Source organism: Pristiophorus japonicus, chromosome 8 (genome assembly GCF_044704955.1).
Source record: "Pristiophorus japonicus isolate sPriJap1 chromosome 8, sPriJap1.hap1, whole genome shotgun sequence".
In the NCBI taxonomy this organism is placed as follows: domain Eukaryota; kingdom Metazoa; phylum Chordata; class Chondrichthyes; family Pristiophoridae; genus Pristiophorus; species Pristiophorus japonicus.
This window is the reverse complement of record NC_091984.1, coordinates 163156209-163182298: the sequence shown is the minus strand read 5'-3', so window position 1 is coordinate 163182298 and position 26090 is coordinate 163156209. Positions and strand designations below refer to the sequence as shown.

Genomic DNA, 26090 nt, shown 5'->3' with positions numbered 1-26090 from the left:
TATTAATGATCTAGATGAAGGGACCGAGTGTAATGTATCCAAGTTTGCTGACGATACAAAACTAGGTGGGACAGTAAGCTGTGAGGAGAACACAGTGTCTAAAAAGGGATATAGATAGACTGAGTAAGTGGGCAGTAAGGTGGCAGATGGAGTTTAATGTGGAGAAATGTGAGGTTACTCACTTTGATAGGAAGAATAGAAAAACACAATTTTTTAAATGGTGAGAAACATTTAAATGTTGGTGTTGAGAGATTTGGGGGTCCTTGTGCAGGAAAAACAGAAAGCGAGCATGCAGGTAAAGCGAGCAATAAGGAAGGCAAATGGCATGCTGTCCTTTAATGCAGGGGGTTGGAGTATAAGAGTAAGGAAGTCTTGCTACAATTATACAGGCCCTGGTGAGACCACACCTGGAGTACTGTGCACAGCTTTGGTCTCCTTATCTAAGGAAGGATATACTTGCCCTGGAAACGGTGCAACGGAGGTTCACCAGATGGATTCCTGGGATGAGAGGGCCGTCCTCTGAGGAGTGATTGTGTAGGTTGGGCCGATACTCTCTGGGGTTTCGAAGAATGAGGGGTATCTCATTGAAACATAAGAAGATTCTGAAGGGGAGTGACAGGGTAGATGCTGAGGTTGTTTCCCCCAGGCTGGGGAGTCTAGAACCAGGGGGCACAGTCTCAGGATAAGGGGTCGGCTATTTAAGACCGAGGGGGAATTTCTTCACTCAGAGGGTTGTGAATCTTTGGAATTCTCTGCCCCAGAGGGCTGTGGATGCTGTGTCTCTGAATATCGTCAAGGCTGAGATCGATAGATTTTTGGAATCTAAAGGAAAAGAGATATGGAGACCGGGCGGGAAAGTGGAGTTGAGGTCGATGATCAGCCATGATCTTATTGAATGGCGGAGCAGGCTCGAGGGGCCGTAGGGCCTACTCCTGCTCCTATTTCTTATATTCTTATGTCAGTGGAAACATTCTCTCTGTATCCACTCTCTCAAAATGTTCATAATTTTAAAGACCTCCATTAGGTTACCCCTCAGCCGCCTTTTTTGAAGAGAAAAGACCCAGTCTGTTCATCCTTTCCGGATATGTATACCCTCTCATTTCTCGTTTCATCCTTGTAAATCGTCTCTGCACCCTCTCCAGTACCTCTATATCCTTTTTATAATATGGCGACCAGAATTGTACGCAGTGCTCCAAGTGTGGTCTAACCAAGGTTCAATACAGGTTTAGCATAACTTTCCTACTTTTCAATTCTATGCCTCTAGAAATAAACCTTCGTGCTTGGTTTGCATTTTATGGCCTTGCAAACCTGTATCATAACTTTTAGTGATTTGTGTATTTGTACTCCGAAATCCCTTTGTTCCTCTACCCCACCTAGACTCTAACCCTTCAAGTAATAAGTGACCCCCCCCATTCTTCCTACCAAAATGTAATACCTCACATTTATGTGTGTTGAACTTCATTTGCCAATTATATGCCCATTCTGCAAGTTTATTAATGTCCTCCTCTAATTTGTTGCAGTCTGCCTCAGTATTGACTCATCCACAAACTTAGAAATTGTGTTTTTGATTCCAAAGTCTAAATCGCTAAATATAAATTGTGAACAACAGTGGTCCCAGCACTGATCCTTGTGGAACACCACGACACATCTTCTGCCACTGTGAATAGCTACCTTTTACCCCTACTCTCCTTTCTGTCTTGAAGCCAGCTCGCTATCCATTCTGTTACTTGTTCCCTGACTTTGTTCATCAGTCTATTGTGGGCTATCTTATCGAAGGCTTTTTGAAAATCGAGATAAATTACATCTACTGCATTACCCTTGCCTACTCTCTCTGTTACCTCTTCAAAAAATTTAATGAGGTTGGTCAAGCAAGACTTTCGCTTTTGAAATCCATGCTGACTATTCGTTATTATTTTTTGCTTTCCAGATGTTCTATTTTCTCCTTTAGTAGGGATTCCATTATTTTTCCTACCACCGATGTTAAGCTGTGACTGGTCTATAATTCCCTGTATATGTTCTATCCCCCTTCTTAAATATAGGTATTACGTTAGCTCTGCGCCAGTCCTCTGGCAATACAACTTTTTCCAAGGAATTATTAAATATGTGTAGTAATGCCTCTGCTATCTCTTCCCTATATTCTTTTAAAATGCTGGATGCAATCCAGGGTTTTTTTTCATCTTTGAGTTTGATTAGTTTATTTAATATATCCCCTCTTTTTTTTTTATTTTAAATGCACTTATCTGATTACTAATCGCATTATCCAATGTCATGTCCACCTGTTCTATCTCCCTGGTAAATACTGAAGCAAATAATTCTTTAATATTTCCGCCACGTCACTATCGTCACCTGTGTTATTATCCTGTCTAATCCTTAATGGCCCCTATTCCCATCCCAACCTTCCTTTTTTTATTGATGTGCCTGTAAAATATTTTACTATTTTGTTCCTTGATAATTTAATTTCTTTGTTCCTCTTTGCCTTCCTAATTGTTTTTTTGACTTCTGTCCTAATCTTTTTGAATTCTCCCTTATCATGCACTCCCCTGCTATCTATGTACTTAATGTATGCCTCTTCCCTTACCCTGAATTGTTCCCTTATGGCTTTATTTATCCACAGCGTATCATTAGTGTTTAGTTTGTTCTTTTCTTTTAGTGGAATATATTGTTCCTGCACTCTGTTGAACACCGTTTTAACTGTTTCCCCATTGCCAATATTGTTGCCCCATTTTATTTTCCCAAGTTCTAATCTCAGCCCTTCAAATCCGCTTTTCTCCAATCTATTACCCTGGTCTTTGTCATACTTATGTCCTTCTCAATTATCATCTTCAAGCATATTCTGCTATGCTCACTATTGCTTAGATGTTCCCCCTACTTTTACTTCTCTTATCTGCTCTGGTTCATGCCCCATTGCTAGATCCAATAGTGACTCCTCCCTTTTTACATATTGGGTTTGAAAAGAGTCCTGTACACATTGTAGGAACTCTCATCCCTTATCCCCTTTACCTACCTCTTCCGTCCAATCGATGTCGAGGTAGTTGAAATCCTCCATGATTATTATTCTATGTTTTTACCTCACCTCCAATGAATTCTCCGCGACCCTGCATCCAGCCCTCGAGGGCAGGCGGGACCCTACACTCGGCCCCCAGGGCAGGCGGTACCCTACACTCGAGCCTGTTCTGCTGCAGTGTGAGCAGCTCCAAGCGGGTATGTAGGACTGGGTGCCCTGTGCTTGGGGGAGCAGCACTCGGCACCGTTCCCACTGGGGACATCAGGAATACTCTGAGTGGGCGCAATGCCAGTGCACACTGGCACCGACAAGTCGTCACCAAGAGGACAGTTGGAACCTGGATTGAGTGAGTTTGCAGTTAATGGTGGTCTCGTCCCTTGCACAGGGTGGAAGGAGCTGGCCATCTGCAGTCATAATTCACACCTTCTGCTTCCAAGTACACTTCATTTAACTCTGGACAAGCCCAAGAGATTTGAGTATTCAGCTCGGGTTGGTGGAAATAAGTGAATGTACTTTAGAGGGTCGCTATCACCCCCAACAAGCTGGTGGGTACAGGAAGGGAGCTGTACAGACCACAGGTACTGCGATGCTGAACCACATCAGCTCTGTCACTTGGGATACCGCAGTTGGCCTGGTGTTGGGGTGTTGATTCTGATTAGCTATAATCAGGCAGAGTGTTTGGTACTGGTTGCTGTTAACTGCCCCTGCAGGCATTATGTGCCTGTGGGAATCTGATGAAAGAAGACAGGGTCAGGCTGGGCTGTAATGCATGCTGTGGTCAAATCGTCTGCTGGCATTGTGTGCAGGATCACTGGGTACTGGGGTGGGGTGGCGGTGCAGCTCTTGACCTGTACCCAGTGAGAGTGGGAACTGCAGGAGAGTTGTGTGTGGTAGTGGTGCAAAGCTTTTAACTGGAGCTACTGGTAGTGGCTCTTTACTGTCACAGGAGAGAGAGTGGAGAGCACCAGTTCCAACTGTCACAGGATGGGAGAGTGGAGAGCACCAGTTCCCACTGTCACAGGAGAGAGAGTGGAGAGCACCAGTTCACACTGTCACAGGATGGGAGAGTGGAGAGCACCAGTTCAAACTGTCACAGGAGAGAAAGTGGAGAGCACCAGTTCAAACTGTCGCAGGATGGGAGAGTGGAGGGCACCAGTTCCCACTGTCACAGGACAGAGAGTGGAGAGCACCAGTTCCTACTGTCACAGGACAGAGAGTGGAGAGCACCAGTTCCCACTGTCACAGGACAGAGAGTGGAGAGCACCAGTTCCCACTGTCACAGGATGGGAGAGTGGAGAGCGCCAGTTCCCACTGTCACAGGATGGGAGAGTGGAGAGCACCAGTTCCAACTGTCACAGGATGGGAGAGTGGAGAGCACCAGTTCCCACTGTCACAGGAGAGAGAGTGGAGAGCACCAGTTCACACTGTCACAGGATGGGAGAGTGGAGAGCACCAGTTCAAACTGTCACAGGAGAGAAAGTGGAGAGCACCAGTTCAAACTGTCACAGGACAGAGAGTGGAGGGCACCAGTTCCCACTGTCACAGGACAGAGAGTGGAGAGCACCAGTTCCCACTGTCACAGGACAGAGAGTGGAGAGCACCAGTTCCCACTGTCACAGGACAGAGAGTGGAGAGCACCAGTTCCCACTGTCACAGGATGGGAGAGTGGAGAGCGCCAGTTCCCACTGTCACAGGATGGGAGAGTGGAGAGCACCAGTTCCAACTGTCGCAGGATGGGAGAGTGGAGAGCACCAGTTCCAACTGTCGCAGGATGGGAGAGTGGAGAGCACCAGTTCCCATTGTCGCAGGATGGGAGAGTGGAGAGCACCAGTTCCCACTGTCGCAGGATGGGAGAGTGGAGAGCACCAGTTCCCACTGTCACAGGACGGGAGAGTGGAGAGCACCAGTTCCAACTGTCACAGGACGGGAGAGTGGAGAGCACCAGTTCCAACTGTCACAGGACGGGAGAGTGGAGAGCACCAGTTCAAACTGTCACAGGACGGGAGAGTGGAGAGCACCAGTTCCAACTGTCACAGGACGGGAGAGTGGAGAGCACCAGTTCCAACTGTCACAGGACGGGAGAGTGGAGAGCACCAGTTCCCACTGTCACAGGACGGGAGAGTGGAGAGCACCAGTTCCAACTGTCACAGGAGAGAGAGTGGAGAGCACCAGTTCCCACTGTCACAGGACAGAGAGTGGAGAGCACCAGTTCCCACTGTCACAGGACAGAGAGTGGAGAGCACCAGTTCCCACTGTCACAGGACGGGAGAGTGGAGAGCACCAGTTCCAACTGTCACAGGAGAGAGAGTGGAGAGCACCAGTTCCCACTGTCACAGGACAGAGAGTGGAGAGCACCAGTTCCCACTGTCACAGGACGGGAGAGTGGAGAGCACCAGTTCCAACTGTCACAGGACAGAGAGTGGAGAGCACCAGTTCCAACTGTCACAGGACAGAGAGTGGAGAGCACCAGTTCAAACTGTCACAGGACGGGAGAGTGGAGAGCACCAGTTCCAACTGTCACAGGACGGGAGAGTGGAGAGCACCAGTTCCCACTGTCACAGGACGGGAGAGTGGAGGGCACCAGTTCCCACTGTCACAGGACGGGAGAGTGGAGAGCACCAGTTCCAACTGTCACAGGACGGGAGAGTGGAGAGCACCAGTTCCCACTGTCACAGGACAGAGAGTGGAGAGCACCAGTTCCCACTGTCACAGGACAGAGAGTGGAGAGCACCAGTTCCAACTGTCACAGGACGGGAGAGTGGAGAGCACCAGTTCAAACTGTCACAGGACGGGAGAGTGGAGAGCACCAGTTCCCACTGTCACAGGACAGAGAGTGGAGAGCACCAGTTCCCACTGTCGCAGGATGGGAGAGTGGAGAGCACCAGTTCAAACTGTCGCAGGATGGGAGAGTGGAGAGCACCAGTTCCAACTGTCACAGGACAGAGAGTGGAGAGCACCAGTTCCCACTGTCACAGGATGGGAGAGTGGAGAGCACCAGTTCCCACTGTCACAGGATGGGAGAGTGGAGAGCACCAGTTCCCACTGTCGCAGGATGGGAGAGTGGAGAGCACCAGTTCCCACTGTCGCAGGATGGGAGAGTGGAGAGCACCAGTTCAAACTGTCGCAGGATGGGAGAGTGGAGAGCACCAGTTCCCACTGTCGCAGGATGGGAGAGTGGAGAGCACCAGTTCAAACTGTCGCAGGATGGGAGAGTGGAGAGCACCAGTTCCCACTGTCGCAGGATGAGAGAGTGGAGAGCACCAGTTCAAACTGTCACAGGATGGGAGAGTGGAGAGCACCAGTTCAAACTGTCACAGGATGGGAGAATGGAGAGCACCAGTTCCAACTGTCACAGGATGGGAGAGTGGAGAGCACCAGTTCCCACTGTCGCAGGATGGGAGAGTGGAGAGCACCAGTTCAAACTGTCACAGGACAGAGAGTGGAGAGCACCAGTTCCAACTGTCACAGGACAGAGAGTGGAGAGCACCAGTTCCCACTGTCACAGGACAGAGAGTGGAGAGCACCAGTTCCCACTGTCACAGGACAGAGAGTGGAGAGCACCAGTTCCCACTGTCACAGGATGGGAGAGTGGAGAGCACCAGTTCCCACTGTCGCAGGATGGGAGAGTGGAGAGCACCAGTTCCCACTGTCGCAGGATGGGAGAGTGGAGAGCACCAGTTCAAACTGTCGCAGGATGGGAGAGTGGAGAGCACCAGTTCCCACTGTCGCAGGATGGGAGAGTGGAGAGCACCAGTTCAAACTGTCGCAGGATGGGAGAGTGGAGAGCACCAGTTCCCACTGTCACAGGACGAGAGAGTGGAGAGCACCAGTTCCAACTGTCGCAGGACGGGAGAGTGGAGAGCACCAGTTCAAACTGTCACAGGACAGAGAGTGGAGAGCACCAGTTCAAACTGTCACAGGACAGAGTGTGGAGAGCACCAGTTCCCACTGTCACAGGATGGGAGAGTGGAGAGCACCAGTTCCCACTGTCACAGGACGGAGAGTGCAGAGCACCAGTTCCAACTGTCACAGGACAGAGAGTGGAGAGCACCAGTTCAAACTGTCACAGGAGGGAGAGTGGAGAGCACCAGTTCCCACTGTCACAGGAGGGAGAGTGGAGAGCACCAGTTCCCACTGTCACAGGACGGAGAGTGCAGAGCACCAGTTCCAACTGTCACAGGACAGAGAGTGGAGAGCACCAGTTCAAACTGTCACAGGAGGGAGAGTGGAGAGCACCAGTTCCCACTGTCACAGGACGGAGAGTGCAGAGCACCAGTTCCAACTGTCACAGGACAGAGAGTGGAGAGCACCAGTTCAAACTGTCACAGGAGGGAGAGTGGAGAGCACCAGTTCCCACTGTCACAGGAGGGAGAGTGGAGAGCACCAGTTCCCACTGTCACAGGACGGAGAGTGCAGAGCACCAGTTCCAACTGTCACAGGACAGAGAGTGGAGAGCACCAGTTCAAACTGTCACAGGAGGGAGAGTGGAGAGCACCAGTTCCCACTGTCACAGGAGGGAGAGTGGAGAGCACCAGTTCCCACTGTCACAGGACGGGAGAGTGGAGAGCACCAGTTCCAACTGTCACAGGAGGGAGAGTGGAGAGCACCCGTTCCCACTGTCACAGGACGGGAGAGTGGAGAGCACCAGTTCCCACTGTCACAGGACGGGAGAGTGGAGAGCACCAGTTCCCACTGTCACAGGACGGGAGAGTGGAGAGCACCAGTTCCCACTGTCACAGGACGGGAGAGTGGAGAGCACCAGTTCCCACTGTCACAGGACGGGAGAGTGGAGAGCACCAGTTCCCACTGTCACAGGACGGGAGAGTGGAGAGCACCAGTTCCCACTGTCACAGGACGGAGAGTGCAGAGCACCAGTTCCAACTGTCACAGGACAGAGAGTGGAGAGCACCAGTTCAAACTGTCACAGGAGGGAGAGTGGAGAGCACCAGTTCCCACTGTCACAGGAGGGAGAGTGGAGAGCACCAGTTCCCACTGTTACAGGACGGGAGAGTGGAGAGCACCAGTTCCAACTGTCACAGGAGGGAGAGTGGAGAGCACCAGTTCCCACTGTCACAGGACGGGAGAGTGGAGAGCACCAGTTCCCACTGTCACAGGACGGGAGAGTGGAGAGCACCAGTTCCCACTGTCACAGGACGGGAGAGTGGAGAGCACCAGTTCCCACTGTCACAGGACGGGAGAGTGGAGAGCACCAGTTCCCACTGTCACAGGACGGGAGAGTGGAGAGCACCAGTTCCCACTGTCACAGGACGGGAGAGTGGAGAGCACCAGTTCCCACTGTCACAGGAGAGAGAGTGGAGAGCACCAGTTCCCACTGTCACAGGAGAGAGAGTGGAGAGCACCAGTTCCCACTGTCACAGGAGAGAGAGTGGAGAGCACCAGTTCCCACTGTCACAGGAGAGAGAGTGGAGAGCACCAGTTCCCACTGTCACAGGATGGGAGAGTGGAGAGCACCAGTTCCCACTGTCGCAGGAGCATCCAGTCATGCCCCAGTAACTGCCCCCAAAGGAAGTGGAGTGTGGGAAATTGCACTCCGCTTCCATTGAGGGGTGGTAAGGCCAATTCTGCAGCAGGAGCAGGGCTTCCACGCTGGGGGCTAAAATTCCCTGCCCCAGAAAGTTACCACCCCCAAGATGGGAGCCTGTACGGGGAGGCAGAGGGAAGATGAGGGGAGACGGGGGTGGAGGGGAGAGTGGTGGAGGAGGGAGGTGGAGAAACCCAGGGCAGGGGACAGGAGGGGTCACATCACAGCGGAGGTCTGGGGGGGGCGAAGTGTGTTGGAGGGGTGGGCCTGGGGGCTCTGTGCCTCGGTGCGGAGAGTGTTCAGAGTGGGGTGGACGGGTTGACTGCGCAGATGGCGGTTGGTGGATGTGGTGTGGTTGGCGTCGTGGGGGCGTGGCTCCGGGGTGGCCGGGGCTGGGGGCTCGACATCCGGGGATGTTCGGCATTTGGGAAGGATTCTGATGGGACGGGGCGGGTTGGGTGCGGGGGGAGTGTTCCCGGTGTTGGGTGGGTCCGGAGCTGGGGGGGGGCAGCGGGGCACGCCACGCTCTTGGGATGGGGGGTTGGGCTGTTTGGGCCTGGGATTGGGGAGAGACGACTTCACTCGGGGAGTTGTTAGCCTGTGAGGTTCCCTGCCGCGGAGAATTGTTGATGCCAGTTCATTGGATGTGTTCGGGAGGGAGTTGGATGTGGTCCTTGTGGCTGGGGAGGGGGGGGGTCGGAGGGGGCGTAGGGGGGAGGTGCTGGGGTGGGTGATCAGCCATGATCTTGTTGAATGGTGGTGCAGGCTCGAAGGGCTGAATGGCCTACTCCTGCACCTATTGTCTATGTTTCTATGTTTACAAATTATCACTGACTCTGGTTTTGCTGCATCTTCCCTCCTGTTATTTCCCTTTACACTTTGATTTTCTGCTTAATGGGCTTCCCAGTCTTCAACTGAGAGTCCCATAATAACCGAACCAAAACTGTCTGGGGGAAATGTGCAATCTGAAGCAAAGGAGAAGGTGGCCATTTGCCACGCTGGGGAATCTGACACATGGAAATTTACAGCACGGAAGGAGGCCATTTCGTCCCATCGTGTCTGCATCGGCCGACCAAGAGCGTTCCAGCTTAATCCCACTTTCCAGCTCTTGATCCGTAGCCATGTAGGTTACGGCACTTCCAAGTGCACACCAAGCATTTTTTAAATGTGGTGAGGGTTTCTACCTTTACCACCCTTTCAGGTAGTGAGTTCCAGACCCCCACCACCCTCTGGGTGAAAATATTTCCCCTCAAATCCCCTTTAAAATACTACCAATTACTTCAAATCTCTGCCCCATGGTGATTGATCCCTCTGCCAAGGGAAACGGGTCCTTCCTATCCCCTCTATCTTGGCCCCTCATAATTTTATACATCTCTATCAGGTCTCCCCTCAGCCTCCTCTGTTCCAAAGAAAACAACCCCAGCCTATCCAAACTTTCCTCATAGCCAAAATTCTCCAGTCCTGGTAACATTTTCGTAAATCTCCTCTGTACCGTCTCTGGTGTAATCACACCTTTCTTGTAGTGTGGTGACCAGAATTGCATGCAGTACTCGAGCTGTAGCCTAACCAGTGTTTTATACAGTTCAAGCATAACCGCCCTGCTCTTGCATTCTATGCCTTGGCTAATAAAGGCAAGCATTCCGTATGCCTTCTTCACCACCTTCTCTACCTGACCTGCTAACTTCAGGAATCTGTGGACCTGCACTCCAAGGTCGTTTTGTTCCTCTATACTTCTCAGTGTCCTACCATTTAATGTGTATTCCCTTTCCTTGTTAGCCCTCCTCAAATGCATTACCTCACACTTCTCTGGATTGAATTCCATTTGTCACTGTTCTGCCCACCTGACCAGTACATTGATATCCTAGGGGGAGTGTTTGCTAGTGCTATTGGGGAGGAGTTAAACTAATATGGCAGGGGGATGGGAATCTATGCAGGGAGACAGGGGAATAAAATGGAGGCAGAAGCTAAAGATAGAAAGGAAAATAGTAAAAGTGGAGGGCAGAGAAACCCAAGGCAAAAAACAAAAAGGGCCACATTATAGCAACATTCTAAAGGGGCAAAATGTGTTAAAAAGACAAGCCTGAAGGCTCTGTGCCTCAATGCGAGGAGTATTCGGAATAAGGTGGACGAATTAACTGCGCAGACAGCAGTTAACGGATATGATGTAATTGGCATCACGGAGACATGGCTCCAGGATGGCCAAGGCTGGGAACTCAACATCCAGGGGTATTCAACATTTAGGAAGGATAGACAGAGAGGAAAAGGAGGCGAGGTGGTGTTGCTGGTTAAAGAGGAAATTAATGCAATAGTAAGGAGAGGCATTAGCCTGGATGATGTGGAATCGGTATGGGTGGAGCTGCAGAATACCAAAGAGCAGAAAACGCTAGTGGGAGTTGTGTACAGACCACCAAACAGTAGTAATGAGGTTGGGGACAGCATCAAACAAGAAATAAGGGATGTGTACAATAAAGGTACAGCAGTAATCATGGGTAACTTTAATCGACATATAGATTGGGCTAACCTAACTGGTAGCAATGCGGTGGAGGAGGATTTCCTGGAGTGTATTAGGGATGGTTTTCTAGACCAATATGTTGAGGAACCAACTAGAGAGCTGGCCATCCCAGACTGGGTGATGTGTAATGAGAAGGGACTAATTAGCAATCTTGTTGTGCGAGGCCCCTCGGGGAAGAATGACCATAATATGGTAGAATTCTTTATTAAGATGGAGAATGACACAATTAATTTGGAAACTAGGGTCCTGAACTTAAGGAAAGGTAACTTCGACGGTATGAGGCGTGAATTGGCTGGCAAAGGATACTTAAAGGGTTGACGGTGGATAAGCAATGGCAAACATTTAAAGATCACATGGATGAACTTCAGCAATTGTACATCCCTGTCTGGAGTAAAAATAAAATGGGGAAGGTGGCTTAACCGTGGCTAACAAGGGAAATTAAGGATAGTGTTAAAACCAAGGAAGAGGCATATAAATTGGCTAGAAAAAGCAACAAACCTGAGGACTGGGAGAAATTTAGAATTCAACAGAGGAGGACTAAGGGTTTAATTAAGAGGGGGAAAATAGAGTACAAGAGGAAGCTTGCAGGGAACATAAAAACTGACTGCAAAAGCTTCTATAAATATATGAAGAGAAAAAGATTAGTGAAGACAAACGTAGGTCCCTTGCAGTCGGATTCAGGTGAATTTATAATGGGGAACAAAGAAATGGCAGACCAATTGAACAAATACTTTGGTTCTGTCTTCACGAAGGAAGACAAAAATAACCTTCCGAATGTACTAGGGGACAGTGGGTCTAGTGAGAAGGAGGAACTGAAGGATATCCTTATTAGGCGGGAAATTGTGTTAGGGAAATTGATGGGATTGAAGGCCGATAAATCCCCGGGGCCTGAGTCTGCATCCCAGAGTACTTGAGCAAGTGGTCCTAGAAATAGTGGATGCATTGGTGATCATTTTCCAACAGTCTATCGACTCTGGATCAGTTCCTATGGACTGGAGGGTAGCTAATGTAACACCACGTTTTAAAAAAGGAGGGTGAGAGAAAACGGGTAATTATAGACATCAGTAGTGGGGAAAATGTTGGCATCAATCATTAAGGATGAAATAGCAGTGCATTTGGAAAGCAGTGACAGGATCGGTCCAAGTCAGCATGGATTCATAAAAGGGAAATCATGCTTGACGAATCTTCTGAAATTTTTTGAGGATGTAACAAGCAGAGTGGACAAGGGAGAACCAGTGGGTGTGGTGTATTTGGACTTTCAAAAGGCTTTTGAAAGGTCCCGCACAAGAGATTGGTGTGCAAAATCAAAGCGCATGGTATTGGGGGTAATGTACTGACATCTATAGAGAACTGGTTGGCAGATAGGAAGCAGAGAGCCGGGATAAACGGGTCCTTTTCAGAATGGCAGGCACTAGTGGTGGGACCCCAACTATTTACAATATACATTAACGATTTAGATTGAGTATAATATTTCCAAGTTTGCAGATGGTACTAAACTTGGTGGCGGTGTGAGCTGTGAGGAGGATGTTAAGAGGCTGCAGGGTGACTTGGACAAGTTAGGTGAGTGGGCAAATGCATGGCAGATGCAGTATAATGTGGATAAATGTGAGGTTATCCACTTTGGTGGCAAAAACACGAAGGCAGAATATTATCTGAATAGCGGCAGATTAGGAAAAGGGGAGATGCAACGAGACCCGGGTGTTCATCAATCATTGAAAGTTGGCATGCAGGTACAGCAGGTGGTGAAGAAGGCAAATGGCATGTTGGCCTTCATAGCTAGGGGATTTGAATAGAGGAGCAGGGAGGTTTTACTGCAGTTGTACAGGACCTTGGTGAGGCTTCACCTGGAATATTATGTTCAGTTTTGGTCTCCTAATCTGAGGAAGGATGTTCTTGCTATTGAGGGAGTGCAGCGAAGGTTCACCAGACTGATTCCAGGGATGGCTGGACTGACATATGAGGAGAGACTGGATCAACTGGGCATTTATTCACTGGAGTTTAGAAGGATGAGAGGGGATCTCATAAACGTATAAGATTCTGACGGGACTGGACAGGTTAGATGCGGGAAGAATGTTCCCAATGTTGGGGGAGTCCAGAACCAGAGGACATAGTCTTAGGATAAGGGGTAGACCATTTAGGACTGAGATGAGGAGAAACTTCTTCACTGAGTTGTTAACCTGTGGAATTACCTGCTGCAGAGAGTTGTTGATGCCAGTTCATTGGATATATTCAACAGGGAGTTAGATATGGCCCTTACGGTTAGAGATCAAGGGGTATGGAGAGAAAGCAGGAAAGGGGTACCGAGGGAATGATCAGCCATGATCTTATTGAATGGCGGTGCAGGCTCAAAGGGCCGAATGGCCTACTTCTGCACCTATTTTCTATGTTTCCTGCAGTCTACAGCTTTCTTCTTCATTATCAACCACATTTTAGTGTCATCTGCAAACTTCTTAATCGTTGTTAGATCTCTTAATTCTCAATGAGATTCGATATCCGGTGGTAGATTAAAGTAACTTTATTTCAGCAATAGCAGCAGCAGAGTTCCTGCTCTTTGTTACACACTGGAGCACATGTCTGAAAATGGCTGAATTTATATCGGATCAACTTACAGCAATGAACTCGCCCCCTTTGATACTATTGGCTCAACAGTATGAGTTGTTAACCCATGGTTGGCTCTCAGCCCAAAGTCCTGAGATGTCAACTGAGATTGATGGCTTAATGCATCACACGTAGCAATCTAACTGCTGTCTGTGTTTTCTCCCAACTTTGCAGCTTGCTTGAATTCTCTATCAATCGTACCCCCAACATTCAAGTCTAAATCATTGATGTATACCACAAAAAAAAGGGACCCAGCAGTGAGTCCTGCGGAACCCCACTGGAACCATCCTTCCAGTCACAAAAACACCCATCAACCATTACTGTTTGCTTCCTGCCTCTGAGCCAATTTTGGATCTAACTTGCCACTTTGCCCTGGATGCCATGGGCTTTTACTTTCATGACCAGTCTGCCATGTGGGACCTTATCAAAAGCTTTGCTAAAATTCATGTGCACTACATCATTCACATTGCCCTAACTGACCCTCCTTGTTGCCTCAAAAAATTCAATCAAGTTGGTTAGACTAGACCTTCCCTTAAGAAATCCATGCTGACTGTCCCCAATTAATCTGTGTCTTTCCAAATGAAGATTTATCCTGTCCCTCAGGATTTTTTCCAATAATTTTCCCACCACTGAGGTTAGGCTGACTGGCCTGTAATTACTTGGTCTATCCCTTTCTCTCTTTTTAAAAATGGTACAACATTAGCAGTCCTCTGGCACCACACCTGTAGCCAGAGAGGATTGGAAAATGATGGTCAGAGCCTGTGCTATTTCCTCTTTTGCTTCTCTTAACAGCCTGGGATACATTTCATCCGGGCCTGGGGACTGATCCACTTTCAAAGCTGCTAAACCCGTTGATACTTCCCTCTCAATGTTTATTTCATCTAATATTTCACACTCCTCCTCCCTGATTGCACAGATGCAAAGTATTTATTAAGAACTGCCTCCACACACCGGTTACATTTAAGGTCTCTGAATAGGCCCTACCCTTTCTTTAGTTATCCTCTTGCTCCTGATGTATTTATAAAACATCTTTGGGTTTTCCTTGATTTTGCTTCTCAAAATGTTTTCATGCTCTCTCTTAGCTTTCCTAATTTCCTTTTTAATTGCACCTCTGCACTTTCTATACTGCTCTAGACTTTCTGCAGTATTGATCCCTCGGTATCTGTCATAAGCTTCCCTTTTTTTCTTTGAGGGTTGTAAATCTATGGCATTCTCTGCCCCAGAGAGCTGTGGGAGCTGGGTCATTGAATATATTTAAGGTGGAGTTACAGATTTTTGAGCGATAAGGGAATAAAGGGTTATGGGGAGCGGGCGGCGAAGTGGAGCTGAGTCCATCAGCCATGATCTGATTGAATGGCAGAGCAGACTCGAGGGGCCAGACTCCTCCTATTTCTTATGCTTGGCAGATAAGTGAATGGACAAAACTGTGGCAAATGGATTTCAATGTTAGCAAGTGTGAGGTCATCCACTTTGGACCTAAATGCTGGTCTTTATATCTGGAGAACTAAAGTACAAGGGGGTAGAAGTTATGCTGCAGCTGCACAAAACCCTGGTTAGACCACACCTGGAGCACTGAGGAAGGATATATTGGCCTGGGAGGGAGTGCAGCATATAGGTTCACCAGAATGATACCCAGACTCCAAGGGTTAAGTTACGAGGAGAGATTACACAAACTATGGGTGTATTCCCTACAATTTAAAGACCAGCATCCCATGAGCCTTTTTGAATATTTTCTGTACCTGTTCGTGACAGTTTAATGATCTATGTATCTGGACCCATGTCTCTTTGGACATCTGCTGTTTTTAGCCTATCACCATTTGGAAAGTACTCTGATCTAATCTTTTTCGGTCCAAAGTGGATGACCTCACACTCTGCCATTCAATCAGATCATGGCTGATGGACTCAGCTCCACTTCGCCGCCCGCTCCCCATAACCCTTTATTCCCTTATCGCTCAAAAATCTGTAACTCCACCTTAAATATATTCAATGACCCAGCTCCCACAGCTCTCTGGGGCAGAGAATGCCATAGATTTACAACCTTCTGAGAGAAGAAATTCCTCCTTATCTCAGTTTTAAATAGGCGGCCCCTAATTCTGAGACTATGTCCCCTAGTTTTAGTGGAAATGTATCGCTGCATCCACCTTGTCGAGCCCTCTCCAATGAGTATAGGCTCAATCTGTCTTCATAAGTCAACCCCCTCATCTCTGAAATCAACCAAGTGAACCTTCTCTGAACAGCCTCTAATGCAAGTATATCCTTCCTTAAATATGGAGACCAAAACTGTACGCAGTACTCCGGGTGTGGCCTCACCAATATCCTGTACAGTTGTAGCAGGACTTCTCTGCTTTTATACACAATCCCCTTTGCAATAAAGGCCAACATTCCATTTGCCTTCCTGATCACTTGCTGTACCTGCATACTAACTTTTTGTGTTTCATGCACAAGGACCCCCAGGTCTCTCTGTATTAAAGCACTTTGCAATTTTTCTCCATTTAATTTGCTTTTCTATTTCTGCCAAAATAGATGACCTCCCATTTTCCCACATTATACTCCATCTGCCAAATTTGTGCCCACTCACTTAGCCTGTCTATATCCCTTTGCAGATTTCTTGTGTCCTCCTCACAATTTGCTTTCCCACCCATCTTTGTATCATCAACCAACTTGGCTACATTACACTTGGTCCCTTCATGCATGTCATTAATATAGATTGTGAATAGTTGAGGCCCCAGCACCAATCCCTGCGGCATCCCACTAGTTACTGTTTGCCAACCAGAAAATGACCATTTATTCTGACTCTCTGTTTTCTGTTAGTTAGCCAATCCTCTATCCATGCTAATATATTACCCCCAACCCCGTGAACTTTTATCTTGTGCAGTAACCTTTTATGTGGCACCTTATCGAATACCTTCTGGAAATCCAAATACATCACATTCACTGGTTCCCCCTTATCCAACCTGCTCGTTACATCCTCAAAGAACTTCAGCAAATTTGTCAAACATGAATTCCTTTTCATAAAACCATGCTGACTTTGCTTGATTGAATTTTGCTTTTCCAACTGTCCCGCTACTGCTTCCTTAATAATGGACTCCAGCATTTTTCCAAATACAGATGTCAGGCTAACTGATCTATAGTTTCCTGCTTTCTGTCTCGCTCCTTTCTTAAATAGGAGCGTTACATTTGGCGGTTTTCCAATCTGCTGGGACCTCCCCAGAATCCAGGGAATTTTGGTAGATTACAACCAATGCATCCACTATCTCTGCAGCCACTTCTTTTAAGACCCAAGGATGCAGGCCATCAGGTCCAGGGGACTTGTCCACCTTTAGTCCCATTATTTTACCGAGTACTACTACTTTAGTGATAGTGATTGTATTAAGTTCCTCCCTCTCTATAACCCCTTGATTATCCACTATTGGGATGTTTTTAGTGTCTTCTACTGTGAAGACCAATATAAAATATTTGTTCAACGTCTCTGCCATTTCCATATTCCCCATTATTAATTCCCCAGTCTCATTTCTAAGAGACCAACATTTACTTTAGCCACACTTTTCCTTTTTATATACCTGTAGAAACTCTTACTATCTGTTTTTATATTTTGTGTTAGTTTACTTTCATAATCTATCTTCCCCCTCTTATTTTTTTAGTCGTTCTTTGCTGGCTTTTAAAAGTTTCCCAATCCTCTGACCTTCCACTAGTCTTGGTCACTTTTTATGCCCTTGTTTTCAATTTGATACCCTCCCTTATTTTATGCTTCCATCTACACTGCCTACAATTCCACCTATCTTTGTGTTATATGACTTTCTATGCCATCGTCAAAGTTGTTAATACATACTGTGAATAGTTGAGGCCTCAGCACAGAATCCCGCAGGACCTCACTAGTCACCTCGTGCCAATTCGAGTACCTGCCCATTATCCCTCCTGCTCGTCTCCTGTCGCTCAGCCAATTTCTTAACCAGGTCAATAATTTGTGCTCAATTCTGTGGGCTTCTACCTTAGATAACAGTTTATTATGAGGGACTTTATCAAAGGCCTTCTGGAAGTCCATATAAATCACATCCATAGATTTCCCCTGTCCACTATTTAAGTCACCCCTTCAAAAAATTCAATCAGGTTTGTCAGGCACGACCTACCTTTCACAAATCGACGCTGGCTCTCTCTGATCTACTGAAAGTTTTCGAAGTGTTCAGTCACCCTATCCTTAATTATAGACGCTAGTACTTTAACGACAACGGATGTTAGGCTAACTGTTCTATAATTCCCTGGTTTCCCCTTCTTGACATTCTTAAAAAGCAGAATGACGTATAATTTTCCAATCTAAAGAAATAATTCCTGAATTGAGAGAAGTTTGGAAGATTAGGGCATCGGCAATGTGCTCAACTCCTTCCTTTAAAACTCTGGGATGGAAACCGTCTGGCTCTGGGGATTTGTCACTATTTTTTTCATTACTGTTATTTTACTTACATTAATTTTATTGTGTCCCTGTTTCTTGATTTAGTTTCCTTGGGATTTATCTCTTGCTATCCTCTTGTACTGTAAATACTGATACAACATAATTATCCAACATGATAATGTCACCGCCTTCAGTTTGTAAGGCCAACATGGCTGCTTTGTGACCCTTTGCTGTTCTCTCTACCTTTCCCATTCGCCAGGATTGGTGCTAATTTTTGCATTTTTGTATGCCTTTTCTTTCAGTTTTATGCTGTCCCTCACCTCTTTAGTCGTCCACGGCCTTTTGCCCCGGGTATTCATTGATTCTGTATCACCTTAAATTAATTTTTGAACACCTCCCATGATCTCCTGTAGTTTTACCCATCAACAGATTTGCCCCGTTTACTGAGGGCAGTCTCTGTCTCGTCCTGTTGAAGTTGGCCTCACCGAAATCAAGACTCTTAGTAGCTGTTTCTCGTTTCTCCCTTTCAAAAGTGATGTTGAACTGGATCATGTTATGATTGCTATTGGATAAATATTCAAGCACCATTCGGCTGTTAACTAAACCTGGCTCATTACTCATTACTGAATCTAATATGGCCTGCACCCTTGTTGGTTCTCGGTCTTACTTTTGTAGAAAACTATCCCGGATACACAATAAATTGACTACATTTCTGACAGGTCCTAGTCTGCTTATCCCAATCTATATGGAAGTTAAAATCCCCATTCAAACCACTCTGCCTTTGCTAAACGCTTGTCTAATCTCTGCATTTATACATTCTAGTACTTCGCAGCTACTACCAGGGGGCCTATACACAACTCCCACGACAGTCTAAAATCCTATAAAGTCTCCACTACCTGTTTGCTTCGCGTTATATCTTCTCGTCATTGAAATGATTTCATCCTTAATCACCAAGGCTACTCCTCCCCTTCTGCCAGTTTCCCTATCTGCCTGTAGACCTTAAACCTGGTATATTTAGTTCCCAGCCCTGACCATCTTGTAGCCATGTTTCAGTAATGGCTACCATGTCATACCCTCCAAGTTGAATTTACGCCTGCAGTTCATAAAATCAAGTTTACAGCACAGAAGGAGACCATTTCGGCCCATCATGTCCGCGCCGGCCGACCAAGAGCTATCCAGCCTAATCCCACTTTCCAGCTCAAGGTCCGTAGCCCTGCAGGTTACAGCACTTTAAGTGTACATCCAAGTACTTTTTAAATATGGTGAGGGTTTCTGCCTCTACCACCCTTTCAGGCAGTGAGTTCCAGACCTCACAACCCTCTGCGTGAAGAAATTTCCCCTCAAATCCCCTCTAAACCTTCTATCAATTACTTTAAATTTATGCCCTCTGGTTGTTGACCCTCTGCTAAGGGAAATAGAGTCTTTCTATCCACTGTATCTAGGCCCCTCATAATCTTATACACCTCAATCAGGTCTCCCCTCAGCCTCCTCTGTTCCAATGAAAACAAACCCAGCCTATCCAATCTGTCCTTTTCGCTCAGATTCTCCAATCCCGGCAACATCCTCGTAAATCTCCTCTGTACCCTCTCCAGTGCAATCACATCCTTCCTGTAATATGGTGACCAGAACTGCACGCAGTACTCCAGCTGTGGCCGAACCAGTGTTTTATACAATTTAAGCATATCCTTCCTGCTTGTGTATTCTATGCTTTGGCATTGAAGTATGGCGGAGAGGCACTGCTGGTGCGAATACACGATCTCATCTGGAGGGAGGAGAGCATGCCGGGGGATCTCGGAGATGCAGTAATCGTGACCATCTTTAAAAAAGGGGGACAGGTCCGACTGCGGCAACTACAGAGGAATCTCCCTGCTATCAGCCACTGGGAAAGTCGTCGCTCGAGTCCTTCTCAATCATCATCTTTCTTGGCCGAGGAGCTCCTCCCGGAGTCACAGTGCGGATTTCGTCCCCTACAGGGCACAATGGACATGATTTTTGTAGCGCGACAGCTACAGGAAAAATGCAGGGAGCAGCGCCAGCCCTTATACATGGCCTTCTTCGACCTTACAAAGGCCTTTGACACTGTCAACCGCGAGGGTCTATGCAGCGTCCGCCTCAGTTTCGGATGCCCCCAGAAGTTCGTCACCATCCTCCGCCTGCTCCACGACGACATGCAGGCTGTGATCCTTACCAACGGATCCATCACAGACCCAATCCACATCCGGACCGGGGTCAAGCAGGGCTGCGTCATCGCCCCAACCCTCTTCTCAATCTTCCTCGCTGCCATGCTCCACCTCACAATCGACAAGCTCCCCGCTGGAGTGGAACTAAACTCCAGAACCAGTGGGAACCTCGTCAACCTTCGCCGTCTCCTGGCCAGGTCCAAGACCATCCCAACCTCTGTCGTCGAGCTACAGTACACTGACCGCCTGCGCCTGTGCACATAGAGGCTGAACTCCAGGACAGAGTCGACGTATTTACTGAGGCATACGAAAGCATGGCCCTTACGCTAAACATCCATAAGACAAAGATCCTCCACCAGCCTGTCCTTACCGCACAGCACTGCCCCCCAGTCATCAAGATCCACGGCGCGGCCCTAGACAATGTGGACCACTCCCCTTATCTCGGGAGCCTCCTATCAATAAGAGCAGGCATCGACGAAGAGATCCAACACCGCCTACAGTGCGCCAGTGCTGCCTGAGGAAAAGTGTTTGAAGACCAGGCTCCCAAAACTGCCACCAAGATCATGGTCTACAGAGCTGTAGTAATAACCGCCCTCCTGTATGGCTTAGAGACATATACAGCAGACACCTCAAATCACTGGAAAAATATCACCAACGATGTCTCCACAAGATCCTATAAATCCCCTGGGAGGAGATACGTACCAACGTCAGCGTCCTCGTCCAGGCCAACATCCCCAGCATTGCAGCACTGACCACACTTGATCAGCTCCACTGGGCAGGCCACATTGTCCGCATGCTAGACACGAGACTCCCAAAGCAAGTGCTCTACTCGGAATTCCTTCACAGCAAACGAGCCAAAGGTGGGCAGAGGAAACGTTACAAGGACACCCTCAGCCTCCCTGATAAAGTGCAACATCCCCACTGACACCTGGGAGTCCCTGGCCAAAGACCGCCCTAAGTGGAGAAAGTGTATCCGGGAGGGCGCTGAGCACTTCGAGTCTCGTCGCCGAGAGCATGCAGAAATCAAGCGCAGGCAGCGGAAGGAACGTGCGGCAAACCTGTCCCATCCACCCCTTCCCTTAATGTCTGTCTGTCCCACCTGTGACACAGACTGTGGTTCTCGTATTGGACTGTTCAGCCACCAAAGGACTCACTTCAGGAGTGGAAGCAAGTCTTCCTCGATTCCGAGGGACTGCTTATGATAATAAAGGCAAGCATTCCGTATGCTTCTTAACCACCTTATGTACCTGTTGATTCAGTTTATTCCTGTACTCCGTGCGTGTGTGCAAAGAACGCTTATTTGGGCCAAACACCCTCACCTGTCCTTCGGCTCGAATGTTTTTCTCGCTGTTTTCTTATTTCTCTCCCCTAGTTTAATCACTTTACATCTTTTAGTTTTCCCTCTACATTTAATGCCTAAAGCACAATTTCTGACTGTTACTACTCTCTTCTCTTACATTTGTTTTTTGAATTATTTTTACTACAGTTTCCACCTGAGCCCCCCCCCCCCCCCCCCACCCCCCAGTTTAAAGTCCCGGTGACAGCCTATTTATCCTTTCTGCTGGGATCCTGGTCCCAGACCGGTTCAGGTGGAGCCTGTCCCAACAGTACAGTCCTTTCCTGTCCCAGTACTGGTGTCAGTAGCCCATGAAATGGAGCCCCTCGTTTCCACACCACTCCTTCAGCCACGTGCTCACTTCCCTAATCAGCTTATCTCTACCTCAATTTGCGCATGGCACAGGTAATACAGGACCTTTGAGGTCCTGTTCTTTATTTAACTGCTAGTTCCTGGTACTCCCCAAACACCTGTGCTGGAGAAGAATATAAAATGTAGGAAATGTCATTAGTGCAATTGCTGATTGATTAACATTAGTGTGTGTAGTTCAGGAAATGAGACATGTGCCAAGTTAGTTTGGCTTTATTTTAGCCAAGTGACAGGAAACAGCAAGTAGTGATGGGCTGTTGTTTTTCGGACCGGAGAAAGGCATACAGTGGTGGTCCCCACGATTTGGGTGTACAGGGCACAATTTCAAAATTTTCAGATGAGGCAAAACTTGGAAGTATAGTGAGCAGTGAGGAGGATAGTGATAGACTTCAGGAAGACACAGACAGGCTGGTGGAATGGGCGGGCACGTGGCAGATGAAATTTAACACAGAAAAATGCGAAGTGATACATTTTGGTAGAAAGAACGAGGAGAGGCAATATAAACTAACAATATAAACTAACAATATAAACTAACAATATAAACTAACAATATAAACTAACAATATAAACTAACAATATAAACTAACAATATAAACTAACAATATAAACTAACAATATAAACTAACAATATAAACTAACAATATAAACTAACAATATAAACTAACAATATAAACTAACAATATAAACTAACAATATAAACTAACAATATAAACTAACAATATAAACTAACAATATAAACTAACAATATAAACTAACAATATAAACTAACAATATAAACTAACAATATAAACTAACAATATAAACTAACAATATAAACTAACAATATAAACTAACAATATAAACTAACAATATAAACTAACAATATAAACTAACAATATAAACTAACAATATAAACTAACAATATAAACTAACAATATAAACTAACAATATAAACTAACAATATAAACTAACAATATAAACTAACAATATAAACTAACAATATAAACTAACAATATAAACTAACAATATAAACTAACAATATAAACTAACAATATAAACTAACAATATAAACTAACAATATAAACTAACAATATAAACTAACAATATAAACTAACAATATAAACTAACAATATAAACTAACAATATAAACTAACAATATAAACTAACAATATAAACTAACAATATAAACTAACAATATAAACTAACAATATAAACTAACAATATAAACTAACAATATAAACTAACAATATAAACTAACAATATAAACTAACAATATAAACTAACAATATAAACTAACAATATAAACTAACAATATAAACTAACAATATAAACTAACAATATAAACTAACAATATAAACTAACAATATAAACTAACAATATAAACTAACAATATAAACTAACAATATAAACTAACAATATAAACTAACAATATAAACTAACAATATAAACTAACAATATAAACTAACAATATAAACTAACAATATAAACTAACAATATAAACTAACAATATAAACTAACAATATAAACTAACAATATAAACTAACAATATAAACTAAAGGGGGTGCAGGAAGAGAGAGACTTGGGGGTATCGGGGCACAGATCGTTGAAGGTGGCAGGACAGGTTGAGAAAGTGGTTAAAAAAGCATACGGGATCCTAGGATTTATAAATAGAGGCATAGAGCACAAAAGCAAGGAAGTTATGATGAACCTTTATAAACACTGGTTCGCCTCATCTGGAGTATTGTGTCCAATTCTGGGCACCGCACTTTAGGGAGGATGTGCAGCCTACGCGAGGGTGCAGAAAAGATTTACAAGAATGGTTTCAGGAATGAGGGACTTCCGTGACGTGGATAGACTGGAGAAGCTGGGGTTGTTCTCCTTGGAGCAGAGAAGGTTGAGAGGAGATTTGATCAAGGTGTTCAAAACTGAGGGGTCTGGACAGAGTAGATAGAGAGAAACTGTTCCCAAGGGCAGAGAACCAGAGGACACAGATTTAAGGTGAGTGGCAGAAGAACCAAAGGTGACACGAGGAAAAATGTTTTTACGCAGCGAGTTGTTAGGATCTGGAATGCGCTGCCTGAGAGGGTGGTGGAGGCAGACTCAATCGTGGCCTTCAAAAGGGAGTTGGATAAGTACCTGAAGGAAAAAAAAATTGCAGGGCTAGGGGAGAGGGCGGGGGAGTGGGACTGGCTGAGGTGCTCTTGCAGAGAGCCGGCACGGGCTCGAATGGCCGAATGTGCTGCAACCATTCTATGATTCTTATTTACTGCTCTCTGAACCGTGGATTGATTTCTGTTTTTGTTCCCAGTCTGTCTCCACATGGAATCAGCCCTGTGATGTCGCCAGCCCTGCAGCGTCTTGTTAATCGCACCTCCAACAAGTACACAGACAAAGCTTTACGTGCCAGTTATACGCCCTCTCCGGCACACAAAGGAACACCACAGTGCAAAACGCCATGTGCTGGCGGGACTCCTAATGCACTCAATGATGGTCACACCCCCAGCAGCCAGGACCCCACCTCCATCACCGATAACCTACTGCAGCTGCCCAAGAGAAAGAAAGCATCTGACTTCTTCTAGTGCTGGATATGTCCATCCACGCCTTCCCAGCCTCGCTGCTCCTTCAGCTCATGAGAAGTGACCCACAGGAACTGGAAACGAGCTGATTTTTGCCAGATTGATAACGGGAATGCTTCAGACTGACGATAGTTCCATATGTACACCTGTCCACATTCACCAACAGCTTCCAGCAAGGGATGCTTTCTTCTATAAACTGGCCGCTTTGGGTGACTCTGGGGCTTGCTGCTGATTTTAGCTCGACGTCTTTTCCCAGTTGTGACGTGACTTGTGGACCTCTTGTGCGACGTTGAGTCGTGATGACGATTGGTGCCGCAAGCAGTCAGGTTTGTCTGAGTTCAGTCACCGCTGTTAAACTGCATATTTCTTGTGACCACTGGCACAGGCCATGTGAGATAAAAAGACAGCACCTGAAGCTGCTTCAGCTTCTTGCTGCCAACAGTATAACTGCAGTCAGCACAAAGCAACGTTTGAAGCATTTACCCCACAACTGCAGGAAATATTTCCATTATTTATTAATCTGTTCCATGTTGGCTAATCTCCTGTGATCTCCAAACAGCCCCTCCACATCTGTTCACTGTTGGCCTCTGACCCTGGAGCCTGGAGGTGACTGTGTCACAACTCACTTACCATTGGGCTTTAGTGCAGGAGTTTGTGTGGGTGGTTTTAATATGAAAATATGGTCGTCTGGTTTCCTTTGTCTTGGGGCCGCGAGTCCTCCTGGGGCTCAGTCCCACAGGCCTCGACATACTCCTCTTCGCGCCCCCCCCCCCCCCCCCCCCGGGTTCAGTCCCACAGGCCCTCCCTTCCTCCCTGGGCAGTGCACTGAGCTGTGGCAATACAACCTGACTGAAGAAGATTGTGGGTAAAAGAAGCCCCACGCCAGGCTGGATACTGGTTCAGTGTTGGACTTCGAGCTGGAGATAGCTGAATAACACCCCGCCCCCCACTTTGTATTTGCTGTACCATTTTTTCAATTGACCCATAAATGGCAGGTTCCCCAGCTGCTGCGCGAGTCGATGGTCTGCTGGAACACCGCATTGTTTGAGCATATATTGTATTTCTTGTTATCTGATTGTCTCTGTCAATGAATTAATGAATCTGTGCCTCTGCAATAAAAGATGGAATTAAATGTTAGAAATTCACACTGTGCCAGTCAGCATCTGAGAGAAAGGACTGGTGGGATGTGGTAGTGTGGGGAGGAGGGGGGGGAGAGGGGAGGGGAGGAGGGGAGGGGGAGAGGGGAGGAGGGAGAGAGGGGAGGAGGGAGAGGGGGGAAAGAGAGAGGGGGAGGAGGGAGGAGGGAGGGAGAGGGAGGGGGGGGGAGAGAGAGAGAGGGAGGGAGGGAGGGGGGGTGGGGAGAGAAGAGAGGGAGGGTGGGGAGAGAGAGAGGGGGGGGTGGGGAGAGAAGAGAGGGAGGGAGGGGGGGGTGGGTGGGGAGAGAAGAGAGGAGGGAGGTGGGTGGGGAGAGAAGAGAGGGAGGGAGGTGGGTGGGGGAGAGAGAAGAGAGGGAGGGAGGGGGGGGGGAGAGAGAGAGAGGGAGGGAGGGGGGGGGAGAGAGAAGAGAGGGGGAGGGGGGGGGAGGAGAGAGAAGAGAAGAGAGGGGG

At 47.1% G+C, this 26090-nt stretch overlaps 1 protein-coding gene across 1 annotated transcript in view; it reads left to right on the top strand.

Annotated features, from left to right (window-relative positions):
* ess2 (ess-2 splicing factor homolog) overlaps positions 1-25624 on the top strand; it is a 35081-nt gene extending 9457 nt beyond the window's left edge. Inside the window, exon 9 of the mRNA XM_070886258.1 lies at positions 24216-25624. Within this exon, the coding sequence (XP_070742359.1) occupies positions 24216-24486 (271 nt within the window). The 3' untranslated portion in view covers positions 24487-25624. The remainder of the gene's footprint in view (positions 1-24215) is intronic.
* The last annotated feature ends 466 nt before the right edge of the window (positions 25625-26090 follow it).